The 22,879-nt window shown below is 41.4% G+C and overlaps 3 protein-coding genes across 3 annotated transcripts in view; all 3 read right to left on the bottom strand.

Annotated features, from left to right (window-relative positions):
• Positions 1-4,612, bottom strand: part of LOC143287459 (D-beta-hydroxybutyrate dehydrogenase, mitochondrial-like) — a 17,404-nt gene extending 12,792 nt beyond the window's left edge. Inside the window, exon 1 of the mRNA XM_076595462.1 lies at positions 4,369-4,612. The gene's annotated coding sequence lies outside the window, so the exon portion shown is untranslated. The remainder of the gene's footprint in view (positions 1-4,368) is intronic.
• Positions 1-22,879, bottom strand: part of LOC143287492 (GPI alpha-1,4-mannosyltransferase I, stabilizing subunit-like) — a 183,193-nt gene that overhangs the window by 76,524 nt on the left and 83,790 nt on the right. The window lies entirely within an intron of this gene.
• LOC143293542 (aminoacyl tRNA synthase complex-interacting multifunctional protein 2-like) lies at positions 14,502-21,543 on the bottom strand. The gene is made up of 4 exons (XM_076604470.1): positions 21,399-21,543; positions 19,168-19,350; positions 16,905-17,142; positions 14,502-15,270 (listed from the first exon to the last, which is right to left on the bottom strand). Exons 1-4 carry the CDS (start codon positions 21,522-21,524, stop codon positions 14,870-14,872), a joined length of 948 nt encoding a protein of 315 aa, XP_076460585.1. The 5' UTR covers positions 21,525-21,543; the 3' UTR covers positions 14,502-14,869.

Raw genomic sequence — 22,879 nt, 5'->3', positions numbered from 1 at the left:
TAACTGAGTTACTAACAAATGACATTAACTTTTCACTGCAACTAAAATATGTACCACCTATCAATGCATTAATAATCAACTAAATGATTCCTCAAAATCTAAAGTATGTTTGGAAACACTGATGTGTTTGTTGTTGTTTTTTTTAAATCATGATAAATTAAATGTGAAACACTAACTGAACGATGAGGGTATGTTAAAAAGCTTCAATGCTTGTTTCATCCCCAGTATTTATTACTACTGCTGCATCTACTACTACTTCCACTGCAACTACAACTTCTGCGTCTGCGTCTGCTTCTGCTGCTGCAACATGACCATACGATCGTCTACCCATGTTATTTTGTTCAACTTATAAGGGATTTTTAATGGGATCACAGCTTGTTTTGTCCATACACCAATATCATCACTGTTATGATGCGTGGTGGAAGGGCAATGGCGGACTTTGAAGACGAGAGAGGATAAATTTACTGAAAAGTGTTTTTTCGAGTGATAACTGGAGAGTGACATTCGACCAAAACTGCTTAAAACAGCTAGGGAGGTGTATCCACCCAAGTTTCTCTCAAAAATTGCAAATAAGTTTGTGACTTTTACTAGTCTATCGACAGTGCTGTGTTGGTGGACTGTATCAGTGCTGTGTTGGTGGACTGTATCAGTGTGTGCTGCTGGTTCTTCTGACTTGTTATGATATTAAGTGAGGCGAACACAGGATACACTGCCACACATGGTAATGGTTTGAGAATGAAGTGAATGAGGATACATTGCCACACATGGTTTGAGAGGTGAGTGAAATCTTCCTTTTTTGAAGCACCATAGATTAGACATCATGTCGGGTGATCATAAAAAACGGACAACATCAGAAACAAGCTCAAGGATGCGCAAAGGATCAAATGCAACTGATGAACGCTCTCAAACCATTCAAAACAGCAATTGTGGACATTGTACAAACACAGTAGGCCCCAAGGACAAAGCACTCCAATGTGAAATATGCGACCTGTGGTTCCACATCACTTGCATCAATGTCGACGAAGCCACCTATAAGTTTATGAAGAAAGATGCAGACAAGCCCAACCCACAGCTACATTGGTACTGCGGCAAATCGTGCAACCAGGTGATCCACAAATTTTTCAATGGCATGGAAGAACTGAGAACTGACGTCCTGGAACTATCAAAGAATGTGGAAGCAGTTGCAGCCACTGTAACCAAGATAACAGAAGGTGACCTTCCCCAGAAAATGGTTGAAAAGATCAGAGACATAACAGACGAAGCCGTCAAAAATGTCACAATCAACACAGCAGACAACAATACAGGCAGTCCTACTCCTACAGACAGCCAAATCGTTGACACTGTGGACAGCAAGACAGAGGAAAAAGTAGCTGAAATGGAAGACAGGCACCGAAGAAAAACCAACCTGATCATTTTCAAAATGAAAGAATGTGCAGCCACTGAATCTAGGGACAGGAAATCAGAAGACACAGAGACAACAACAAAAATCTTGCAGCATCTGAATATCCCCCATCAACCAATAGACATCAGAAGACTGGGCAAGCCAAAGGAAAAGGGAAGCGAAGGCCCCCCGAGACCACTAAGACTAACCTTCGACTCTATGGCACAGAGAGATGAGACTCTGCGTACCTACCACAGAGAGAGAAAGGAAGAAGAAACCAAGGCTGCTGCAACAACCCCCATCTCTGGCATCAGCATGAGAAAGGACTTGACCCCTGCAGAACGCAAGAAAGAGACTGCACTTTACAATGAACTGCAAACGAAGAGGGCCCAGGCGTCGGGGGACGACAAAGCAAGATGGGTGAGGCACAACAAGTGTGTGGTCTACCTCGGGGAACCACCGGATCAGGCAGCCCAGGGAGACTCGGGGTAAAAAAAACTCTCAACTCTCAATGTACATAGTTTTAAAACTTCATCAGTTCCCAAACTATCATCTAACCGCCAGAACAATATAGCCAATGCTTCCTTGAACTCATGTACGTGCCTCTACAGCAATGCAGATTCATTACTGAGCAAAAGGAGTGAACTACAAGCCCTCGCTGAAGCAGACTGGGACAAACTTCTCTCCAACAAGTCAGTTGAAAAAACCTGGAAAACCATAAAGGATGAGATCCAGAAAACTGTATATAAGCACATCCCAACAGTGATGACAGGAAGAATTACCCAGAAATGGATGGACCCGAAAACACTAAGCACTGTTCGAAACAAACACAGACTCTTCAGAAAATGGAAAAAATCACGAGACCCTCGAGACGAGCAGGAATACCGTCGCGCAAATAACCATGCCAGAAGAGTGTGCCACAAAGCAAAGAGAGGTAGAGAGGAAAAGGTGGCAGCCAACCCAAAGAAAAACAGCAAAGTCTTTTGGTCATATGTCAAGTCGAAAACCAAATGCAGGTCAGGCATTGCAGATCTGAAAAAAGCTGACAGAAAAAAAACGACAACAGACAAAGAAAAGACAGACATTCTAAACGAATTTTTTCAAAGAGTCTTCACCCAGAAAGAAAAGGAGAACCTACCACCACCACCCCGAGTACAGCATTCAGGAAATACTGCAAGAGGTAAACATCACTGAAGCAGATGTGAAAAAGCAACTTCAAAATCTGAAAACAAACAAGGCACCTGGACCCGACGGAATCCACCCCATGGTGTTGGCGAAGGCAGCAGAGTCTCTAGCATGCCCAATAGCACATCTATTCCACCTCACTCTGGATCGTGGGGAAATTCCTAAAGATTGGAAAGAAGCCACAGTCACTCCTATCTACAAGAGGAAAGGAAGCTGACAGCAGCCAGAAAACTACCAACCTGTCAGCCTGACCTGTATCCTGTGCAAGGTAATGGAAACGCTCATGAGGGCACAAATAATGAATCACCTACAGCGCAATGAACTACTCTGTGAAGAGCAACATGGATTCGTTCAGGGGAAATCTTGCGTGACCAATCTACTGGAAGCTCTCAATGACTGGACCAGGCTGATAGACTCCGGCAGCAGCATTGACATCGTGTATATGGACTTCCAAAAATCTTTGACACTGTACCACACCGTCGTCTGCTGAAGAAAGTTGAAGCCCACAGAGTAAAAGGCCCAATACTCAACTGGATATCAGCCTTCCTTGGAGACCGAAAACAACTAGTCAGAATCAATGGAACTTTCTCAGACGAAGTAGCAGTCACAAGCGGTATCCCTCAAGGCAGTATACTAGGACCAATCCTGTTTGTCATCTACGTCAACGATTTACCGAAACATGTACAAAACACCGTCAAACTGTTTGCAGATGACACAAAAATCTATGCCGCTAGCGACAACCAGGAATCAACCGCATCTCTTCAGCAGGACCTAGACAGCCTCCAGAAATGGTCAAACAATTGGCTTCTGAGATTCCACCCACAGAAATGCAAAGTGATGAAAATCGGCACATGAAAATCAAAAGCATAGTACCATATGAAGCATGTAGATGTTGAAACCGGAACCATCAGAGAAATACCCTTGGCAGAAACTGAGGTGGAAGCGGACCTCGGTGTTCAAGTTGATAATGACCTCAAATTTAAGCAGCACGTGGACAGTGTCACAGCAAGAGCGAACAGTGTAATTGGCATCATCCGCAGAACCTTCGAGTTCTTAGACTGCAAGCTCTTCATCCAGCTTTACAAAACAATAGGGAGGCCTATCCTCGAGTATGCACAAACTGTGTGGCAACCTAGACACAAGACATTATGCAAGCAGCTAGAGGACGTGCAGCGCCGAGCCACAAAGCTGATCTCCTCGATCAGTGAGCTACCTTACGCAGAAAGACTCGAGCCACTCGGCCTGCCTAGCCTGGAACACAGACGACTCAGAGGGGATATGATAGACACCTTCAAGTATGTCCACGGACTCAACAGAACTGAAAAACCAAAACTTGAAACCGCAGAGGAATCAGGCACCAGAGGAAACGCTTAGAAACTGTTCCCGCACCACACCCACTGCGACACCAGGAAACACTTTTTCAGTGAAAGGGTCACTAAGACATGGAACAGTCTCCCAGACGAAGTGGTCCTGCCTTCAAGAACAGACTGGATGTCTACTGGAAGAACAAGCCAGACAAGTACAATCCGTCTTGCCAATAAGCCACGCATGCAAAGTTTAGTATGTACAACTGATGACCCACACGGAGCGATGAACAGGTCTTCAAGACCTAAAACATCGTACAGTTCAAGTTCAAGTTCAAGTTATGAGTTGTATTTGAAGCAGATAGATTAGGTTTGTGTCTGTCGCGGTTTCACATGGCACTGCACCGGGCCGCGACATTTAATAACCGGGACAGCATCACCAACAACGTAAACAAAGGATGGCATCAAGAGAACCAATAAAATAAAGGTGCCACATACCCAGCAATAATCGTTGATGGGCGGAACGAAAATGCAGTGTGTGAAGTCACGTAGCTCAGCAGATATGACGGCCCAGTATCAAAGTGTGTTATCAACCCCAGGCCTTCAGGGACTTTGGCTGCATCCAAGGTACACAACCCTGTGTGATACTGATACTCTCGTTTGGAAACAAACTTCCGTGACAACGATCGCCATATCCGGTTCGGACACGGGGTACATGCAGAATATTTTCGACCTTTATCAAAAGTAAAACTAGGGGGGGTTTGGCAATGTTTGATGGGGCTGGAATTTTGTAATACAGAACATTCCCTGATAGTACATGAGAGAAAACGGCCATGAGAAAACCATTTGACAATAATTGAGTGGAACCATCCAGACGGTACCATCGTCCACAAAAAGTCCGTGGATAGCTTCAAATTGGCTCTGGCAAAAGCCAGAAGCCAGTAACACCAACGCGTTGCGCACCCCCCACCGTCGCGTCTATGCCAGTAAATGGATGTAAAGCGATGTATTGATCCAGATCCAGATCCAGACACAAGCTGAAGGAATCTAGCTCAGACTGGTTGGCTATGGGTGATGCACATTTTGGTACTGGGTCAGCCCGAGGGAGCGTGTCGATACTCCGGCGTGTCGATACTCCCCGGCTCGTTATTCCATCTCACAAAGATAAAAAAAAAAAAAATAGGCAAATACACATGTATGTATACAGTTGTGACTGATAATGCTTTCTGCTTGATCAAAGATGTGTTGTAGAGTGATGAATGTGTTATGTGCTCTCTTTTTACAACCGTCCGCCTTCGGAGTTGAGCAGCAGTGCGCGACTTGTGTGTCGGGGCCCGCTGTTCGGTGTGGGCTCGCTGCCTTGCAGTCACACAGGCCGTATTACACGGACTTTGTCGCTCTCATCACGACTCAGGGAAACGCTCTCTCTGTGGCTCTTGGAGATTCTCTCTGTCTCTCTCTCTCTCTTTCCCGAATTTTATCTCTCTCTCTCTCCCTCTCTGTCAGTTTCACACGCACACTGACACACACACACACCCACAACCGCACACAAACACACGCACTAACACACACGCGCGCACACACATGCACACACACACACACATTCACACTGACACACACACGCGCGCGCGCACACACACACACACACACACACACACACATTCACACACACACACACACACATATATATATACACGCACATGCACACACCCACACACACACACAGCATATCAGGCGTCTGACAGGAACATTCCTGCAGACCAAAAAAATTCCACATGAAACATAAACAGTTCTCCATGAAACATATGGAACCTCTCTTCTCACTCTCACACTCCCTCTCAAATGTCTCTCTCCCTCCTCCCTCCCCCCTCCCCTCTGTCTCTTGTAAACACACTATTTCACTTATTCTCTCTCTCTCTCTCTCCCGTTGTCTATTTAAAGAATTGCAGTCTCGAAAGTTAAAAAAAATAATCATACTACAGCTTTAACTGTCATAGGGTTTAGGTTGGATGGTCGATTCAAAGAAGCCGACATTTGTATCGTTTTCTAATATGCACGGAGAAAGTGCAAATTAACTGAATATGTATAGGTTTACTTTTCTTTTTTCGTACTTTTCTTTTAGGTTGATCACGCCATGAGTTTGTCGAACGTGGGTATAGCCGTTTTCGATATAAGTGTTTTTTTATTGTCTTGCAGCAGGTTTGTTGCTGCGACTTTGATACATATATTCATGCTGTTTGGTTTGTTTTTATGTGTTGAACGATTATTCTCATGTGTCCCATGCCAATAGGACTGTAATGTCAATGGCATTAAAACATTTTTCAGTCAGTCAGTCAGTCTGTCAGTTTCTCTGTGTGTATGTGTGTGTGTGTGCCAGTGTATGTGTGTGTGTTTTTTTTTGTTTTGGGTTTTTTTGTTTTTTTGGGTTTTTTTTGTTTTTGTTTTTTGTCGTTCTTTTTTCTTTCTTTTTTTAATTTAGTTGTTTTCACCTCTGTAATGCATTTCTACTAACACTATGTTGTAGTATTGTGTACTGTAGACCCTATTCAGGGTGGGGACTGCCAGCTTTCAAGCACAGAACTTGGGTGACCTCCAAGTGAGATCTGATTTCCAGCCATCACAGTCTGTCAGCTCTGGGGAATTCAGAAGTGCTACCACCTCTTCAGCAAGACATGAAATCCTGTTTTATCAACACTTTTGACTGTACGTAGCCAAATGGTCTTAACATCAGAGATGGGCCACTTTTTTGACACCTTTCGTGATCTTGACACAGTGGAACTGCCCCCCACTAAGAACACTTTTAAGTTATTTAATCACACAGTTTCCACACAGATCTGTTCTCAACATCATTTCTTAACCATTTGAGCCCAAAAGTATGTTACACATGAAACATCGATCACAATTATCTAACCTTGTATCCAACCTTTGACTATTTTTGACTCACTTGTGTAAACAAAGTGAGTATGTTTTAACCCAGTGTTCAGTTGTTTGTGTGTGTGTCTGTCTGTCTGTGTGACATTTTCTCTGCAAATACTTTGTCAGTTGACACCAAATCAAGCATAAAAATAGGAAAAATTCAGTTCTTTCCAGTCATCTTGTTTAAAACAATATTGCACCTCTGGGATGGGCACTCAAAAAAAAAAATGAAGCCTAATTATATGCAAACTGCATTTACTGTTATATTTTTATTTTTTGTATTCTCTAAACTTGGCACTTTGATCTGATATTCTGACACAACAACAAGAGCAGTCATTTTTATCATTTTTTTGTTCCAACAGGAGCTTCTTTTGCTAAGCATGGAAGTTAGATTTATTTTGCATGTCTTTGGTGCAGATAGTAAAAAAAAGGGAAATTAATCTGTAATTAATGCTAGGGGACTTAATTTGCTTTAAACTGATCTTTCTCATCTTAAACATTACATGCTGAAATTATACTCAATACATAAAAAGCTTGTGTGTTTTACTCTCAGTGTACAGGGCTTTCACTATGTTCATTCGCCCAAGTGGTCTTTTTCGGAAAATACTAAAATCAATAGGACGAGTGGACTTTATAGATCTATTGGCTGAGCCCTGAAGGTCATGGGCAAAAATCAATTGCATACACATATTTATACATGTTCAAAGCGCGTGCTTATATTCTTCGCGAACGCGAACGACGCCATTTTGTTTCAAGTTGTTGACCTGCCCATTCAATCGACAATACACGATAACATGTGATGGAAAGTTGGAGAAGGAGACCGTTAAATATTTATTCAGAGAAAGATTTGTGAACGCCTCATCACTTACTGGATTATGCCCCAAACTGCCATAAAAATATCCACAGAATCAGTCAGAATTCACTGTTAAAAACTGTAAACCATGTAAGTTAATACCCTTAATGAAACGTAAAAATTTCCAGTCTTGACTTTTCTCAAAATGAAGTCCTTTTCACTTCATACGACGTTTAGAAGTACTTGTACTTGGCTCTACATGTTATTAGTTTAACAAAATACTAAATTTTCATATCATCTTTAAAACTATAAAACTAGAATGAACATAAAAGAGAAATTGAATTGACCGTGTTGTACTACATTCCCGACGGGTGTAACTAAACTTGTACATCTATCTAGATCTAGAGAAAATGGCTAAATGTTGCAGTGTGATTGCGGTGATAGCCATGTCTCCTTTACTGCAGACTTAAAAAGAATTTTTTTTATTGCCCTTAAAGATTTTTTGAATGCCCAAGATACACCAGAATGATATGATTTAAACAGCGTTCTCACTGCCAGTACCACAATCGATTTATCGCCCTTTAAAAAAAGTATGTTCAAATATTAAATTTTAGAATGTCAGTTAAGGAGCCATGATAGTGTAATGGGTAAGACAGTTTCTTCTCACCTGTACACGCAGGGTTCAAATCCGGTTAGGACTTTTCTTTTTCTGTTTTTTTTTTTCTTTTTCTTTTTTAACCTGAAGCTTTATAATAACAAATACAGAACACATTTTAACGATTAGATTTTTTTAAGTGTATCAAAAGTGAGTTTTGAAGGCCTTGCCTCTCTTGTTTCTTACTGTTTTACCAGGTCCAGCTGAGCAGTCATCCTGTTTTACTTCCACATTCTCCTCCTCTTCTCTTCTCTTTCTTCTTTAACTCTGCTTGTCACTGTCTCTATGATCTGAATGTGGCTTGAAAGAATATCTGTTGGAAACTGGTGGGTGTTAATGTCAGTGCAGGACTGAAACTGAATAAAATCACAACTGTAAAAGAAAGGGAGAAAAAAAGTCACATAAAAAATATCAATCACACACAAACACCCGAAAACACGGCCACATGCCCCAGTACCAAGCATGTAGACATCCAAGATAACTTCACATGTATGTAGTGAGTCTCCACTCTGGGGGACACTCAGTCTGGCTCTGTGACTGATTATTGTCATCACTAGGGGTGGGGCTCAGTAAGTGGTGTCCTGTGTATATTAAATCGGTACAAGCACTACTGAACTAGTGACCCAGCAGCAGCGCAGGGTCTTCTCTGGTTATCTGGCGGCCTTATATCAATAGTTCCCTGTGGTCTGCAAACATCAGGGCTGCAGCTGATATGCCCTTATGTGGCTGTGTATGGAGGAGCAGCATAGGAGTTATCCCATTGAAACAGTGCAGATGATGGGGCAGCCAGAAAAACAAATATCACAGTTGGTATTGTAGTTTTGTATTGTTGAAAAATATGTCACTAATATCAGTTACACTTGCACCTAACCACACACCCTGAAAACCAACATGTGGACATGACATCATAGATAACTTCAATAAATTCTCTAGTAATACTTCCTGTCACAACATATTTCTCTGTGTGAAATTCTTGCTGCTCTTACAGGGGAGAGCATGTGGCCACAGTGCAGCACGACCATTTTACTTTCTTTTTTTTTTGGTCTGCAAGTGTATTTATCTTACTAATTTGATTTTTCGGCAGAATTTTGGCCAGGACAATCCTTTTGTTCTATACACAGGACCTATATTTATCATTCATCTGATGACTAGCACCCAAAGCACGACTCAAGATCCAGTGGAGGGTGGAAGTAAAACTCCTGGGCCATACATGGGATTCAAACCTGTTGACACACTTCCTGGTTGGGCACACTACCACTAGGCCACCACTCCATTACCACTAGCCCACCACTCCACTGCTGCAATAGTTACTGGCATGCAAAAACAAGTTTAAAATGCAAGGATGTTATGAATGAAATTGTGAATATAAACTTCTGCTAAGAATGCAGGTGAACAGCCAGCATATTGGAGTCGATAACGGCCAGCATGTTTAATTGGTTGTATGAGTAGCAAATGGTTCAACAGGCAAGAGAAATTGCATGTGATAAAAGTCATGTTCTTGAGGGATATTTCAAGGCCCTTCCAGCAGATTTTACCAGTCTCTTTAAACAGTATGGATGATGTCCAGTTTTCTTCATAGACTGGTACAACTGGTGAACATGCATACATCCAGAAGGGCATGGTCAAATGTGTTGTATAAAAAGTATTTACCAGTGCACGTTTGAATGGATGGGACCAAGAAGGCAGCTCTGTGTGTGTGTGTGTGTGTGTGTGTGTGTGCAAGTGTGTGTTTTAAATCTGTTTTTACTATTTGAGTTCACCTCACCTTCACCTTCACCTCTCCCATAGTCTGGGTTCAGACCGTTGGGGCACCGCTGCTGACCTGGCCACCACCCCTCTCCACTCTTCACGGTTTTCTGATTTCCTCAGGGCGTCACCGAGCGTCAAGCCTGTCCACCCCCGGATGTTGTCTTCCCATCTCTTCTTCTGCCGTCCTCTCCTTCTGCCTCCTTGTACGGTGCCTTGCAGGAACGTTTTGGCAAGACCAGATGATCGGGAGATGTGTCCATACCACCTAAGTTTGCGTTTTTTCACTATGGACAGAAGGTCTTCGTAGGGTCCAATACTTTGCTTGATTCTGTTCTTCACTTCCGTGTTAGTGATGTGGTCTCTGTAGGAGATGCCAAGTAGTCTACGAAAGCATCTCATCTCGACAGCTTGGATTCTTCTCTCGATGTCTGCAGTCAGGGTCCAAGTCTCGCAGGCGTAGAGCAATATTGATATAACCAGGGAACGCATCAGTCTGATTTTTGAGCTGAGAGCGATGTTTTTGTTGTTCCAGATGGTGTTCAGCTTGTTGAGTGCCATTGTTGTTTGGGCAATTCTCGAGAGTACTTCTGGTTTAGATCCTTCATCTGACATGATTGCTCCCAGATATTTGAAGCTGTGGACTGTTTTAAGCTTTTCATCGTTGACTTTGATGTCAATGCTGATGCCGTTGGTGTTGTTAGTCATCAGTTTGGTTTTCTCCGCACTGATTTGCATTCCATACGATGTGGAGGCTTTGTCTAGATGTTTGACCAGGCTTGCCAGTTCTTCTTCTTTTCCAGCCAGTCCATCAATGTCGTCGGCAAAACGTAGGTTTGTGATTGTTCTGCCGCCTATGCTGACTGTTCCTACATGCTCTTCCAGTGCGTCAGTCATTATTCTTTCTAAGAAGATGTTGAAGAGTGTTGGGGAGAGTAGACAGCCTTGTCTCACTCCGACTGTGGTTCTGAACCAGTCCCCGATGCTATTGTTGAGGTAGACGGCGCTGGTGGCTTTGTCATAGAGGTGCTGTATCAGTCTGATCAGGTTGGCGTTGATGTTGTACAGATTCATGGTAGCCCACAAAGCTGCATGCCAGACCCTGTCAAATGCCTTCTTAAAATCAATGAAGACGTGGTAGAGGTCTTGTTGGTGTTGATGGTACCTCTCACATAGCAACCTCAAGTTGAAGATTTGTTCAGTTGTGCTCCTTCCTGGTCTGAAACCTGCCTGTTCTTCAGCAATGATGTTTTCTGCTTGTGGTTTCAGTCTGTTAAGCAGGATCTTCAACATGACTTTGCTGGGATGACTAATCAGGCTGATGGTGCGGTAGTTTTGACACTGCTGGAGATTGCCCTTTTTGGGGAGGGTGATGATCAGTGATTGTGTCCACGGTGTGGGCCATTCCCCTGTTTGCCATATCTTGTTGCAGATTTTCATTAGCACATCTATCATAACTTCACCCCCTGCTTGGACCAGTTCTGATGGGATGTTGTCCACTCCTGCCGATTTCCCTTTTTTCAGCGATGCTATTGCTGCCTCTATTTCTTCACGGAGTATGGGGTGATTACTGTTATCAGTGGCTGGTGGAACATTCAGTATTGCTGGATCACCTGTGGTCTGTATGTTGTATAGCTCTGAGCAGTATTCTGTCCATCGCTTTAGGATGTCTTGTTCTTCTGTTAGACATTTTCCATCCTTGGTCTGGATGTTGGACATAGTTCTACCTTGCCTTGTGTTGGTAAGTTCTTTCACAACTTGGTAGGCTTTCTTGCTGTTGTTTCTTGTCAGGTTTTCCTCTATGTCCTGGCATTTTCCTTCAATCCAATTCTCCCTTGCCTTCTTCATGCTTCTCTTGATTTCGGTGTTAACTGCTTGAGTTATGTAATTTTAAGTTGATGTATAATCTATAATATGGCTGTGATATATATATATATACTTTTGTTGTTGTTGTTGTGCATGTCACATTCAACTTGACTGTTGATGACAAATCTGTAAATTGGTGTTCTTTACCTTCTCTCTGTCCCTAGAATAAGAACAAAAAACTACAATGAAAGCTTTTCTGAAAATGCTCCCGAGTATGGAATTTTCTCCTCTTTAATATGTGTCATTTGGAAACCATCCCCTGCCTTTAAAAAAAAGGAATAAATCACATCTTTTCTAGCATAAAAACTGAATCCCCTCTTTTTCCATTCTTGCTTTCTTATCTGCTGTTATTCATAAAAAAAAAAATTAATATAAAAAAAAGGGGGTATAATACAATAAATTTTATATCCAAATTTCTGTTTTATCCAGGTGATTGACAGTGAATTTGTATTTAAGATGATGTACATGTATCTATGTGCGTGTGTGTGTGTGTGTGTGTGTGTGGGAGGGGGGGGTTGTTTTTTTCTCTTCTCTCTTTTCACTTTTTTATTTCATTATTCTGCATTCAGATCTGCAGTGTGTGTGTGTGTGTGTGTGTGTGTGTGTCTGTGTGTGCATGTATGCAAGTATTCATCTGACTGTGCATGCATAGTTGTTTGTTATTATGATTATGTGGATGATAGTGGACATTTACTATGTGATTGAGGTGACTTGCTTCAACAATACTTTCTTTTGGTTTTTACAGAAACTCTGCCTTAGCAGACAACATCAAGTAACAAACACATCCCAGCTAGAAAGACCTGCAGGCAAAGCCTCACAAGGGGGAAGGATATCAGCTAAGAATTTGGTCACTGTCCATTATTAACTCCCAAAAGCAAAATGGTGATCCCAAGTTATGCAAACCAACAAATGGGATCATCATTCTCCACAGCATAAACATGATCCAAACAGATGCAAAACACAACCCTGATCATCCACTTACACAATTGGTCATCTAATACTGGAGAAAGTGAGTCAATGCCGAAACAATTGTCTACAGATTGTATGACCACAAGAGGATTTACACAGAGGTTTTGCAGTGGCAATGCCTAGACAACTGTTGCTGTGTACCCACCTACACTGATACCTCTATGAAATAGCTGCCATACACATCACTCTTTTCAAAACCTAGAGCTCAGGCTGATCCTAAAAAGATCAATACTCAAAACTTGAGCCATCCCTTCAAACATGTAGTTTGTGTTGTCTAATTCCCCTGATAATGTATGCTTAGCATATTGTTCCAATGCTTTCAGAAAGACTAAAACTGAATTCATTAAAGTGTACAACCTAAATCTATAGTACTCTTGGCATCTTTGTGATAATCCTGTGTGCCATACAAATCAAGTCTGGGGGTTCAAATTGATTTTTAAAAACATTGTAAGTCATTTCACCCATAACAGTTTTGACCGGACTTAAATATTTGGTTGGAAAAGAATCATACAATATTAATTTTAGTGATTAGAAATATACTTCAAAGAACATTCCCATAACCAAGCTCTTTGGATAGGAAAAACAAATCCTACAAACTTTCTACCTGGAATCAGATTAGATTTCTTCCGATCTCCCAGGTCAACATATGTGCAGACCTGCTAGTGCCTGAACCCCCTCCGTGTGTATCCGCACGCAGAAGATCAAATACGCACGTTAAAGGTCCTGTAATCCATGTCAGCGTTCGGTGGGTTATGGAAACAAGAATATACCCAGCATGCACACCCCCAAAAACGGAGTATGGCTGCCTACATGGCAGGGTAAATAAAAACGGTCATACACGTAAAATGTTACATGTCTGTCTGAGTGTGTAGGCGTGTGCGTCTGAAATGTGATTGAATGACACAGGAAACGAATGATGAGCGCCCAGTGGCAGCCATCAGTCGGCTCTACCCAGGTAGGCAGCCTGTGGTGCAAATGTCCCCGTGTATGTAAAGCGCTTAGAGCTTGGTCTCTGACCAAGGATAGGCGCTATATAAGTATCCACATCAATCAATCAATCAACTGTATGTAGGATCAGGCCAGGCATGACTGAACACTACCAAAAGTGACACAGCAGCAGTGCAGGGTCTCCCCTCATGTGTGGTCACATGACAATCTAACATTTGCAGCTCCCTGTGGACTGCTGGCACTGTGACTGGCCAGAGAGTTTGGGTGTAGCCATGTATATTATTGGGAGACTCCGAATGAACAGAGTGAGGTAATTCCACTAAAACTGCATGGAAAAAAATCTGCAACCATGAAAAAGCTGGGTTCTTAAAAGTGCTTCATGTTTAATAAATGCTGAAAACTTATTCCAGTGGGCTGCAGTTCTGCTGCTAAATATAGTCTTGTTAATATACTGGCTGCATCTAATTGTTTGACAATAAGCTGGCTGTCCATGAGTTCCTTGTCTTATTTTTAGAAGGTATGGAACTGTTTTCCATTGTTTAAGAACTGGGAAAACAGATTCACACAAAGGAAAGACAAAGATCAGAGAATGTAAATTTGAAATTAATGGAAAGCCAAACAACAGAAGTTTCTTTTTTAAAAATAATTTATTCAGACTGTTACAATCATGGTCAGGACAAAGCAGTGAAGTGCACACACTGTATTTATCTAGCATCAGAAGACAGGCGAGAATGTAGGTTTGTTCTTCTGTGCCTTTTCTTTCCATGTGTGCAAACTAATGATGTCTCATTTGTATGTATACTTAACTAATTCAGACGTCAGACATCACCGAGCATCTTTCTGACAGTGTTGCAAGCAGCCCAACTGTCCAGTGTGTGTGTGTATGTGTCTGTGTGCATGTTTGAGTGTGCGGGAGTGGAGCCTTTCCAAATAAGACACTGCCTCAAAAGCATGCTGGATACACCTCAGAGCATGAGAGAAAAAGAATGGGGGAGGGACCTAAATCCTGTGTGGAGCAAACACCAGTGAAAACATCACCCGTAACACACGTTGCACAACCCGCAAGCACATCCTGCACTGTTACTATGTCAGTATGTGTCTCCCCATCAACACTGCAAAAACTGCATGGCCTCTTTAAACTCAGGGTGCTGAGCACATTGCTGCAGCCATTTTTTTACATTGGCAGGAGCATCAGAAGCCACTTTGGTTTCCTGCAGAGCAGACCATGTGACAATGTCGGCAAGGGACATCTCTCCACCAAGCAGCCAGCTGCTTTTGCCCAGAGTAGCATTGAGAGTCCTGAGAGCAGCACTGCGCTCCTTATTTGAGCCCTCTATCAGCTGCAGCTGAGCCAGGTCCAACATCTCATCTACCCGTGTCGCAATCTTGACATCAGCCTCTTCATAAGATGGTCGCATGAGTCGTGACAGGTAGCGTGCGATGTTGGCCTCTCCCTGAATACTGGTCTGTTGTGTTGGACTCACCATTAGTGTTGGCCCACGTGGCACTGCAAATGAAAGCACATTAGTTAGTGGCCAGCAGAAACTGTTGAGAGCCTTTACTGTGAAAGTAAAGACAATCAGTCAGCGGCCAGCAGAAAACTACCAATCAACTGCTGAGTGACTTTACTGTACATGTAAACACACATCAGTTGCTGGCCTGCAGAAACCTACTATGTCAACAAGTGAAAACAATCAGCTAGTGGCCAGCAAACAGTCAGTGTCCAGCAGTATACTACCAGTTGTACCTGTGTCAACTGATAACGAGGCACATAAACACACATCAGTTAGTGGCCTACTGTGCACACAAACACATCAGTTAGTGGCCAATGGAAATCTGGTGCAGCAGTGTCAGCTGACCAACTCATCAGTGGAATAAGTTACTGATTATCCAAGTTAATGAAAAGAATCTCAATCAATGGATTTAAAATGCAATATGTATCAACAACGTAAATAAAAAAAACTTCACACTATATTTACAGTCAGAAAATGGATTTATAAATCATGCAGTTAAAAATTCTGAGTACATGGAGAAGTTAAATGAACATTGTCAAGGTTTAATCATGAATAATAACTATCTGCAATAACAAATAGAATGCACTTTCACACACTCACAAGCACGCACACACACACGTATACACACACTCTCTTCACAAGAGAGCAGCCAGAATAATTTTACCAGATCATTCATTGTCAACTTTTGAAAAACAAGCCAGATTAAACATCCTTCCATTGCAAAAACAGTATTCAACAAAGCCTTACTTGTGTACAAAGTACGCAATAATTTGGCACCACAATATCTACATCTGCTTACCCGAGCCTCATATGGGTCAAACAAGTTCATTTTACCACGCACCCACACTGATACGTTCAAAACAAGTTTTGCATTTTCAGGTGCATCCCTATGGAACTCACTCCCTGTTCACAGACAAAAGGGCAGTTCTCTACCTACTTTCAAATCATATCTCCATAAATATCTTCAATCCTTCCAACCATAAATGACTTAGATATAGAAGCGACTGTTGACAGTAACAATGAGGGCATTTATACTTATATTGGATCAGTTGTTATTGTTTCTCCTTGTTCTTGTTTTGCTCTTTTTCTCATTCTGTCCTATTTTCTTTACATTCACTTTGTTTTGTTTGCTTGTTTTCATTTCTTTCATTTTCTTCTAATTTGTGTACATGCATGAACATATTCATTTCATTCCATCATTGTGGTGACAATAGCTGTTGTAAAAGTGATATTGGAGATGGTAGTTGTAATTTTAGTATTAATTACAACTGTCTACATGGATTTGATGATAACAACAATGTGGCTTTAGTCATCTGGTTGTCAATACTGATGACATGTTTCTCTTCCGCTCCCCCCCACCCCCCCTCTCTCCCTTATCCATCTGTCAATCTGTGTGTGTGTGTGTGTGTGTGTGTTCTTTATCATATTCCTTCTGCATGACACGTTTCTTTTTGTTGTTTTTTTCTCTCTTTCTCCCCTTTCCATTAAATATATATATGTGTTATTGTAACTGATGTAGATTAGCAAGGACAGATTGGAAGCATGGGCCGTGCCTAAAATCTTAATCCCTGAATAAAAAATGTTTTGAGTTCTGAGTTCTTTTTGAGTTCTGAGTTCTCTCTCTTACTTTTTTTCCAGACAAGAGTGATGGCCAACTGATAGGTGCTGCGTGCAGCGGGCGAGCCGTTATACAGAAAGGAGCGCAGATAGGAGGGAGTATCCACAGCAGAAGAGTGTACAAAGGTGGAGGTCAGGATGGGGCGCTGACTGGACAGCTGTTTGAGCAACACCAGCAGGGACAGGGGGGCGCTGGATGGGTCAGCACTTATCACAAGGTCCTGCAGTCCTTCTCCCTGTCCTCCATTCTGGGGCACAGCAAGCAATCAGTTCAGAAATAAGTCTCCTGTACAGTCAGTTGAGAATTAAGTCAATCACCTGCACTGATCCCATCTCTGACCTCACCATTCCCATGGGAAAATGCATATTGTTGCAAACTTTATAAAACATAAATTCCAAACAAACGGTCCTTTGAAAGATGTTTTGTCTCACATTACACAACTGATAAAGTGAAGATGATTATTACATTATATAGAATTTGCACAGCTTCAGGACAAAAATAGTTACAATTACTGACAAGATTTATATACATGTTACTAATACAGACAAGGTACAGAAAGGAACACTAACTGACAAGGTCTATACTGGGAACAATTATAGACAAGGTGTAGGAAGGGGCAGATTTGTGAATACATTTATAACACAGAGTACTGATCTTATACTTAATTCTGTGTGAGACAGGGAGCCAATGGAGATGATGCAAAATAGGAGTGATGTGCTCAGATCTTTTCTTTCTGAGGACGAGTCGGGCAGCAGAGTTTTGTATGCACTGAAGGGACTGAATGGATTAAGCAGGCAAACCAGACAACAGGGAGTTACAGTAGTCAAGGCGAGAGAGGATGAGAGAAATGACAAGTCGAGATGTTGCGTGGATATAATTACTGACAAGACATATAGAGGGTAACAATTACTGATAAAATTAATACTGATTAAGATCTTACAGTTACAGGGAATAATTACTTACAAGATCTATTCAACTGAATAAATAACCCATGAGGTCTACACATGGGAACAATTACTGACAAGGTATACAACTAGAAGGGGACAATAACCTACACAGTCTACAGCAATTACTGACAAGTATACATGGGACAATTACTGAAGAGATCTACAGATGGGAACAAATATTGACAATTACTACCAGGTCAATAAAGGGTAACAATAACTGACAAGGTAAATACACATGGACAATTACTGACAAAGTCAAAACAAGAACACTGAAAAGGTCATAAAGAGGATATAACAAATATGGGTTACTCGTTAATTATTAATTGTTGATGGCTTTACATCAGGTCAACCACAAGGATGATCTCAATACACTTGTTATTCACTTATAGTTGCTGGTGTTTTGAGGAAACAGCTTATGAAGGGCAAAGCTCTTGCAAGGGTTCTACTAAGAACTTTACAGAGGATAGCTGGTAAAGAGGCTTGTGAAGGCACCATCAACAGAAAGATATCTGACAGTAAAGAGGTCTATGCCTGTGGTCTATGACAGGAAACAATGCTAAAGAGGTCTATGACAGGGACTGATGTTAATTCAGCTAAGTAGGTGTATGAAAGCAAACAATGCTTAAGAAGTCCATGACAGAGAAAAGGAGGTATAGGGAGGTCTATGACAGGGACTGATGCTAGAGGCCTATGACAGGATACTATTCTGAAGAGATCTATGACAGGGTACAAAGCTGAAGAGGTCGATGACAGGATACAATGCTGAAGAGGTCAATGACAGGAAACAATGCTAAAAGGTCTATGACAGGAAACAATGCTAAGGAGGTCTATGACAGGGAACAACACTAAAGAGGTCTATGACAGGAACCAATGCTGACAGGATTTGTAACATAACAAAAGAAGAATGCTGTCAACAGAGATTAAAAGCAACAAACTCACAATGCTACCTCTTCGGACAGGGTTTATGCCAAAGAACAATGTATGCGCTAAAGGCCTGACTAGCGCACTGGGTTATGCTGCTGGTCAGGCATCTGCCTAGTAGATGTGGTGTGGTGCACATGGATCAGTCCAAACGAAGTAATGCCTCTTTGAGAAATTCAAACTCAAACTGTTTGTTCCAGATAAATGAAGCACTATGACTCCATCACCACAGCCACGGAAAAGATAACCACTGGTGTCTACACAGAACAACTTTTCTCAAGCACAGAATCATGTCTATTCACAAAATAAAGACTATAAATCAGATTTGCATTCTTTTATCTGAAACAAAATGAAGAAAATGAATGCTGTTCAAATAAGCAACAAAAGTCACCAGTCTGTCTTACCCGAGCACGGGAAGAATAAGATATCGAGGAGGTGGTGGTGCTGGCAGTGGTGGATGTTGTGAGATCAACACCACGACGCTCCGCCAACTCCTGGACACTGTGCTGTAGCTGTTGCAATTCTGTCAACACTTTCTGCTGACGCTGCTGCAGCTGCTGGAGTCGCTCCTCCACCTCCCCTCCACTCTGTAAGTGCAACACACATGATCCACTGAATCTGCTTCCATTCCAGTCTGTAACTGTAAGTGTAACATACACCATTTAAAAAATAGTCTTGGCCACATCACACAGTACTCTATCAGTTTTTATATGGCACCCATGCAACAAAAGAACAACAGCTGGGTATATTCTGATAATAAAAAGAGGATACAGGTGCTTCTGGCCAGGGGTGAAGATATTAACCTACAGATTCTTGCAGTCAGTGTTCAATTCTGGAACAAGTTAACAATGGTCTTTCATAGTTGTTGAAATGAGGACACCATTATCCTGTCTATTCTCTATCCTCATTACACACTAAAGTAACACTTTGTTGTGGGATGGGCCTCTGCTTATTTTCAAATAACTGACTTTCAGCTGATGTTGAGAAAATGATGTGAATTGTAGCGCTGTTTGTCCAGCTGGTAAGTTCTTTTGGTATAGAACAATGGAAATGCTGAAAACTGTCTTTGGGATAATAGTGAGGAGCTTCTGAAACAGAAGTCTGGTTTTCAACCTCTGCTCCAAATAGACCATAAGCAAATGGTTTTAAAATCCAATAACTACTAATAGTACAAGCAATTACATTGTATCCTATACATCATGATATTTCAATATGAATAGAAGCCTGTAGCTAAGCATAGTACTGAGTGTTTCATCCTTTCCAGTATTTGACCTTATTTTGATAATCATGCTGCGGTTACCAATGAGAGGCATATAACACACAACAGATGTGGCCACTGCGCTACAGAGCCAAGTGGGCTCGAGTACTGAGTTGCAAGTAAACTGCCGGTAGGGCTTTGAATGATATAAAGATGAAAACTTCATTAGACCTGGAAGCAGAATATTGTCCTGGGACACACCAAAGTCAACAGGTACTTAGGATGAGGTAACTTCTTCCAGAACAACTCTGTCTTTGGTAGAACAACTTTCTCTTTCGGGTATATAAGGTTTGTAAATTTTATGAAGGCAGAGCCTGTTATTCTGTAGTCTTCAAGTTTGTGGAAGAGTTTGCTATATCACACAGTATCAAATGCATTACTGAAGTTAGATAATTACTGCAGTATCAGCTTGTTCCCCTTCATGAATGGATCTGAGGTAGCGCATTGTTTGGAATAGTTGTTTTGCATTCTCATGAGCAACATATTCTTATCTGTGAATCCATGTTGTTTAGATTTTTTTCATGTGTGTCATCATATGACAGTTGACAAAAAAAATATGTTCCACGATCTTGAAACTTATTGTGAGATACTGGCTTGTAGTTTGCGGCTTAGTGTTTATCGCCATTTATAAAGATACTGGAGATGTTTACTGATAATTACCAAGTACTACAGTTCCATTATCCTGTGAACGTTGAAATGTCCTTGTAAGGATAGGTGCTTTACATATTTTCAAAACAACTGTCAATGTAATCAGGTACGCAAGCCTTTACTGCGTACATCTCCAAAATCAATTTGGATGTCACCAATGTTTGATATGCCTGCTTCATCCCTGCCTCCTTCTGGTGTTGAACAGTGGTTGGCATATATGTGGTCTCTTGTGTGTGTGTGTGTGTGTGTGTGTGTGTGTGTGCCACTGTATGTGTGTGTGTGTGTGTGTGTGTGTGTGTGGTCTGAAACATGCCTAAAGTTACTATTGCTGTGGAGTGTGCCTTTGTCCTGTTGGGGAATCGGAGGGGTTGGGGGTGGGTACACTAATGCTGTCCTGTCTTTGATACATTGCCAGAAGGGCTTAGAACTTTGATTTCTTGCATCCACGTTAAGTGCTGAGACAGGACGTATTTCTGCCAAATTTAGAAATAGATGCAGCGAGGAAAGAAATCGTGATAATTATAGCTCTTAATCATATGGAAAATCCGAGCGAAAGGGATACCCCTTTAACTTCTACCAAGCTGAGTGAATATTACGGATAGTGTGAAACCTACCGAGACCGACCCACACCCGCTCGAAGCACTGATCTGACGCAACATTTTTGGCCAGCAGACATATATACGACAGCCTACAAAAATGAAGCATTCCGGAGTACATTAGCCTGCTTACCGGTATTCCGTTCATATCAATCATTCCAATCTTCTTTACTTTATACATGTCCACATTTGTGATAATCTCAACGTCTGAATTGATGAATGGTTTCACTTGGTACATCTTCCCGGTTGCAGAGGCCATCACCACGTTTTTAGTTTTTGGTTAAACATTGATTATAAGCACAGCAGCTGGCCCATTGTCGAAACATTCAGCTGTTAATTGTTGATATAATAGTTGCTACTGGAGGATTTCATCAACATCCTGGTAACAGCTACAACCAGTATACTTCATATCTTATATCATATCAAACCAATGGTTTACAGACTTTGGTGACCTATTGCTTGCAGTTCGAAATGATGGAAGACAAGTGTAAACAGTCAACAGTGGACGGCGCCAGCCGGTGATCTGCGGCTTGGCGCCTAACAATTTATGAAATATTTGTCTGAAAACAGCTCATGTTTAACACAAAAAAGAACGAAAAAAGGGTTTTGAAGCCGTTGAGCACTCTCAAGACGTATGATGGGAGACTGTCCCACAGACTCATTAGTTTCTTCCAGTGTCAGCAAAGAAAGATGCTGACTATGATGACACTTGAATATATAAAATTATACACATCCCCTTTAGTTTTCCAAATATTACAAAGAGACATAGATTCACTAGTGGAATGGAAAGACTCATGGAACCTATACTTCAATGCTACAAAGTGCAAAGTGCTCCATATTGGTAGCAAAAACCCTCAGTGAACTCGGCCTGAGGACTACTTTATGAAAATTGGTGATAAAGAGTTTAATGTTGAAAAATGTGAAGAAGAAAAAGATTTGGGTTTTTTTGTTTTTTTTAAACAAAAACAAACAAACAAACCTACTCTTTGACAAGTATATTGCATGCATAATAAATAAGGCAAATCAGAGATTTGGTATAATGAAGCCGGCATACCTTCACATTTCTTGACAGCATTTTAAGACTATACGAAACATTGCTAAGACCTATATTAGAATATTCAAACACGGTTTGGTTCCAAAAATATGAAGCGTCAATCTACTGCAGTCGAAGGCGTACAAAGACGAGCAACAAAATTAGTCCATGAAATAAAGGATTTTTCTTATGAAAAAAGGCTAAAATATCTTAAGCTCCTTTCCCTCAAAGCAAGAAGAGTAGTACGAGGGGACGGACTTGCTACAAGCGTATATGTTACATGATGATGTTGAGTGACATTGACAAAGCATGTTTCTTTATCAATCCACAAACAAACATTATCACCCGTAACAGTACCGACAAAATTCAGAAGCAACGTTATAGTAACAACATCAGAAAATAGATTTTTAGTTACAGAGTACTAACAATTGGACTAACCCCAGAAATCGAACGTGCACCTGACATGAATGCCTTTAAAAAGCTTATTGGTGACCACGATTGATGACCACGATATCATAAAGAAAACAATGTTTGACTTTGATGGTCAAAGGTGAGCCTGGGCTTGGGAGTACCTGATCGAA

This window comes from Babylonia areolata, chromosome 1 (genome assembly GCF_041734735.1).
Source record: "Babylonia areolata isolate BAREFJ2019XMU chromosome 1, ASM4173473v1, whole genome shotgun sequence".
NCBI lineage: Eukaryota > Metazoa > Mollusca > Gastropoda > Neogastropoda > Buccinidae > Babylonia > Babylonia areolata.
The sequence above is the reverse complement of the archived record's forward strand: the minus strand, read 5'-3'. Positions and strand labels throughout refer to the sequence as shown.

What these genes read in the sequence shown, in the direction of transcription:
- LOC143293542 (XM_076604470.1), bottom strand. Translation starts at nt 21,524, where the DNA reads ATGGCCTCTGCAACCGGGAAGATGTACCAAGTGAAACCATTCATCAAT. An exon ending in TTGATATGAACGGAATACCG is followed by an intron (nt 19,351 to 21,398) that starts GTAAGCAGGCTA and finishes TTGCACTTACAG; the next exon opens with AGTGGAGGGGAGGTGGAGGA. An exon ending in CTTATTCTTCCCGTGCTCGG is followed by an intron (nt 17,143 to 19,167) that starts GTAAGACAGACT and finishes GCTGTGCCCCAG; the next exon opens with AATGGAGGACAGGGAGAAGG.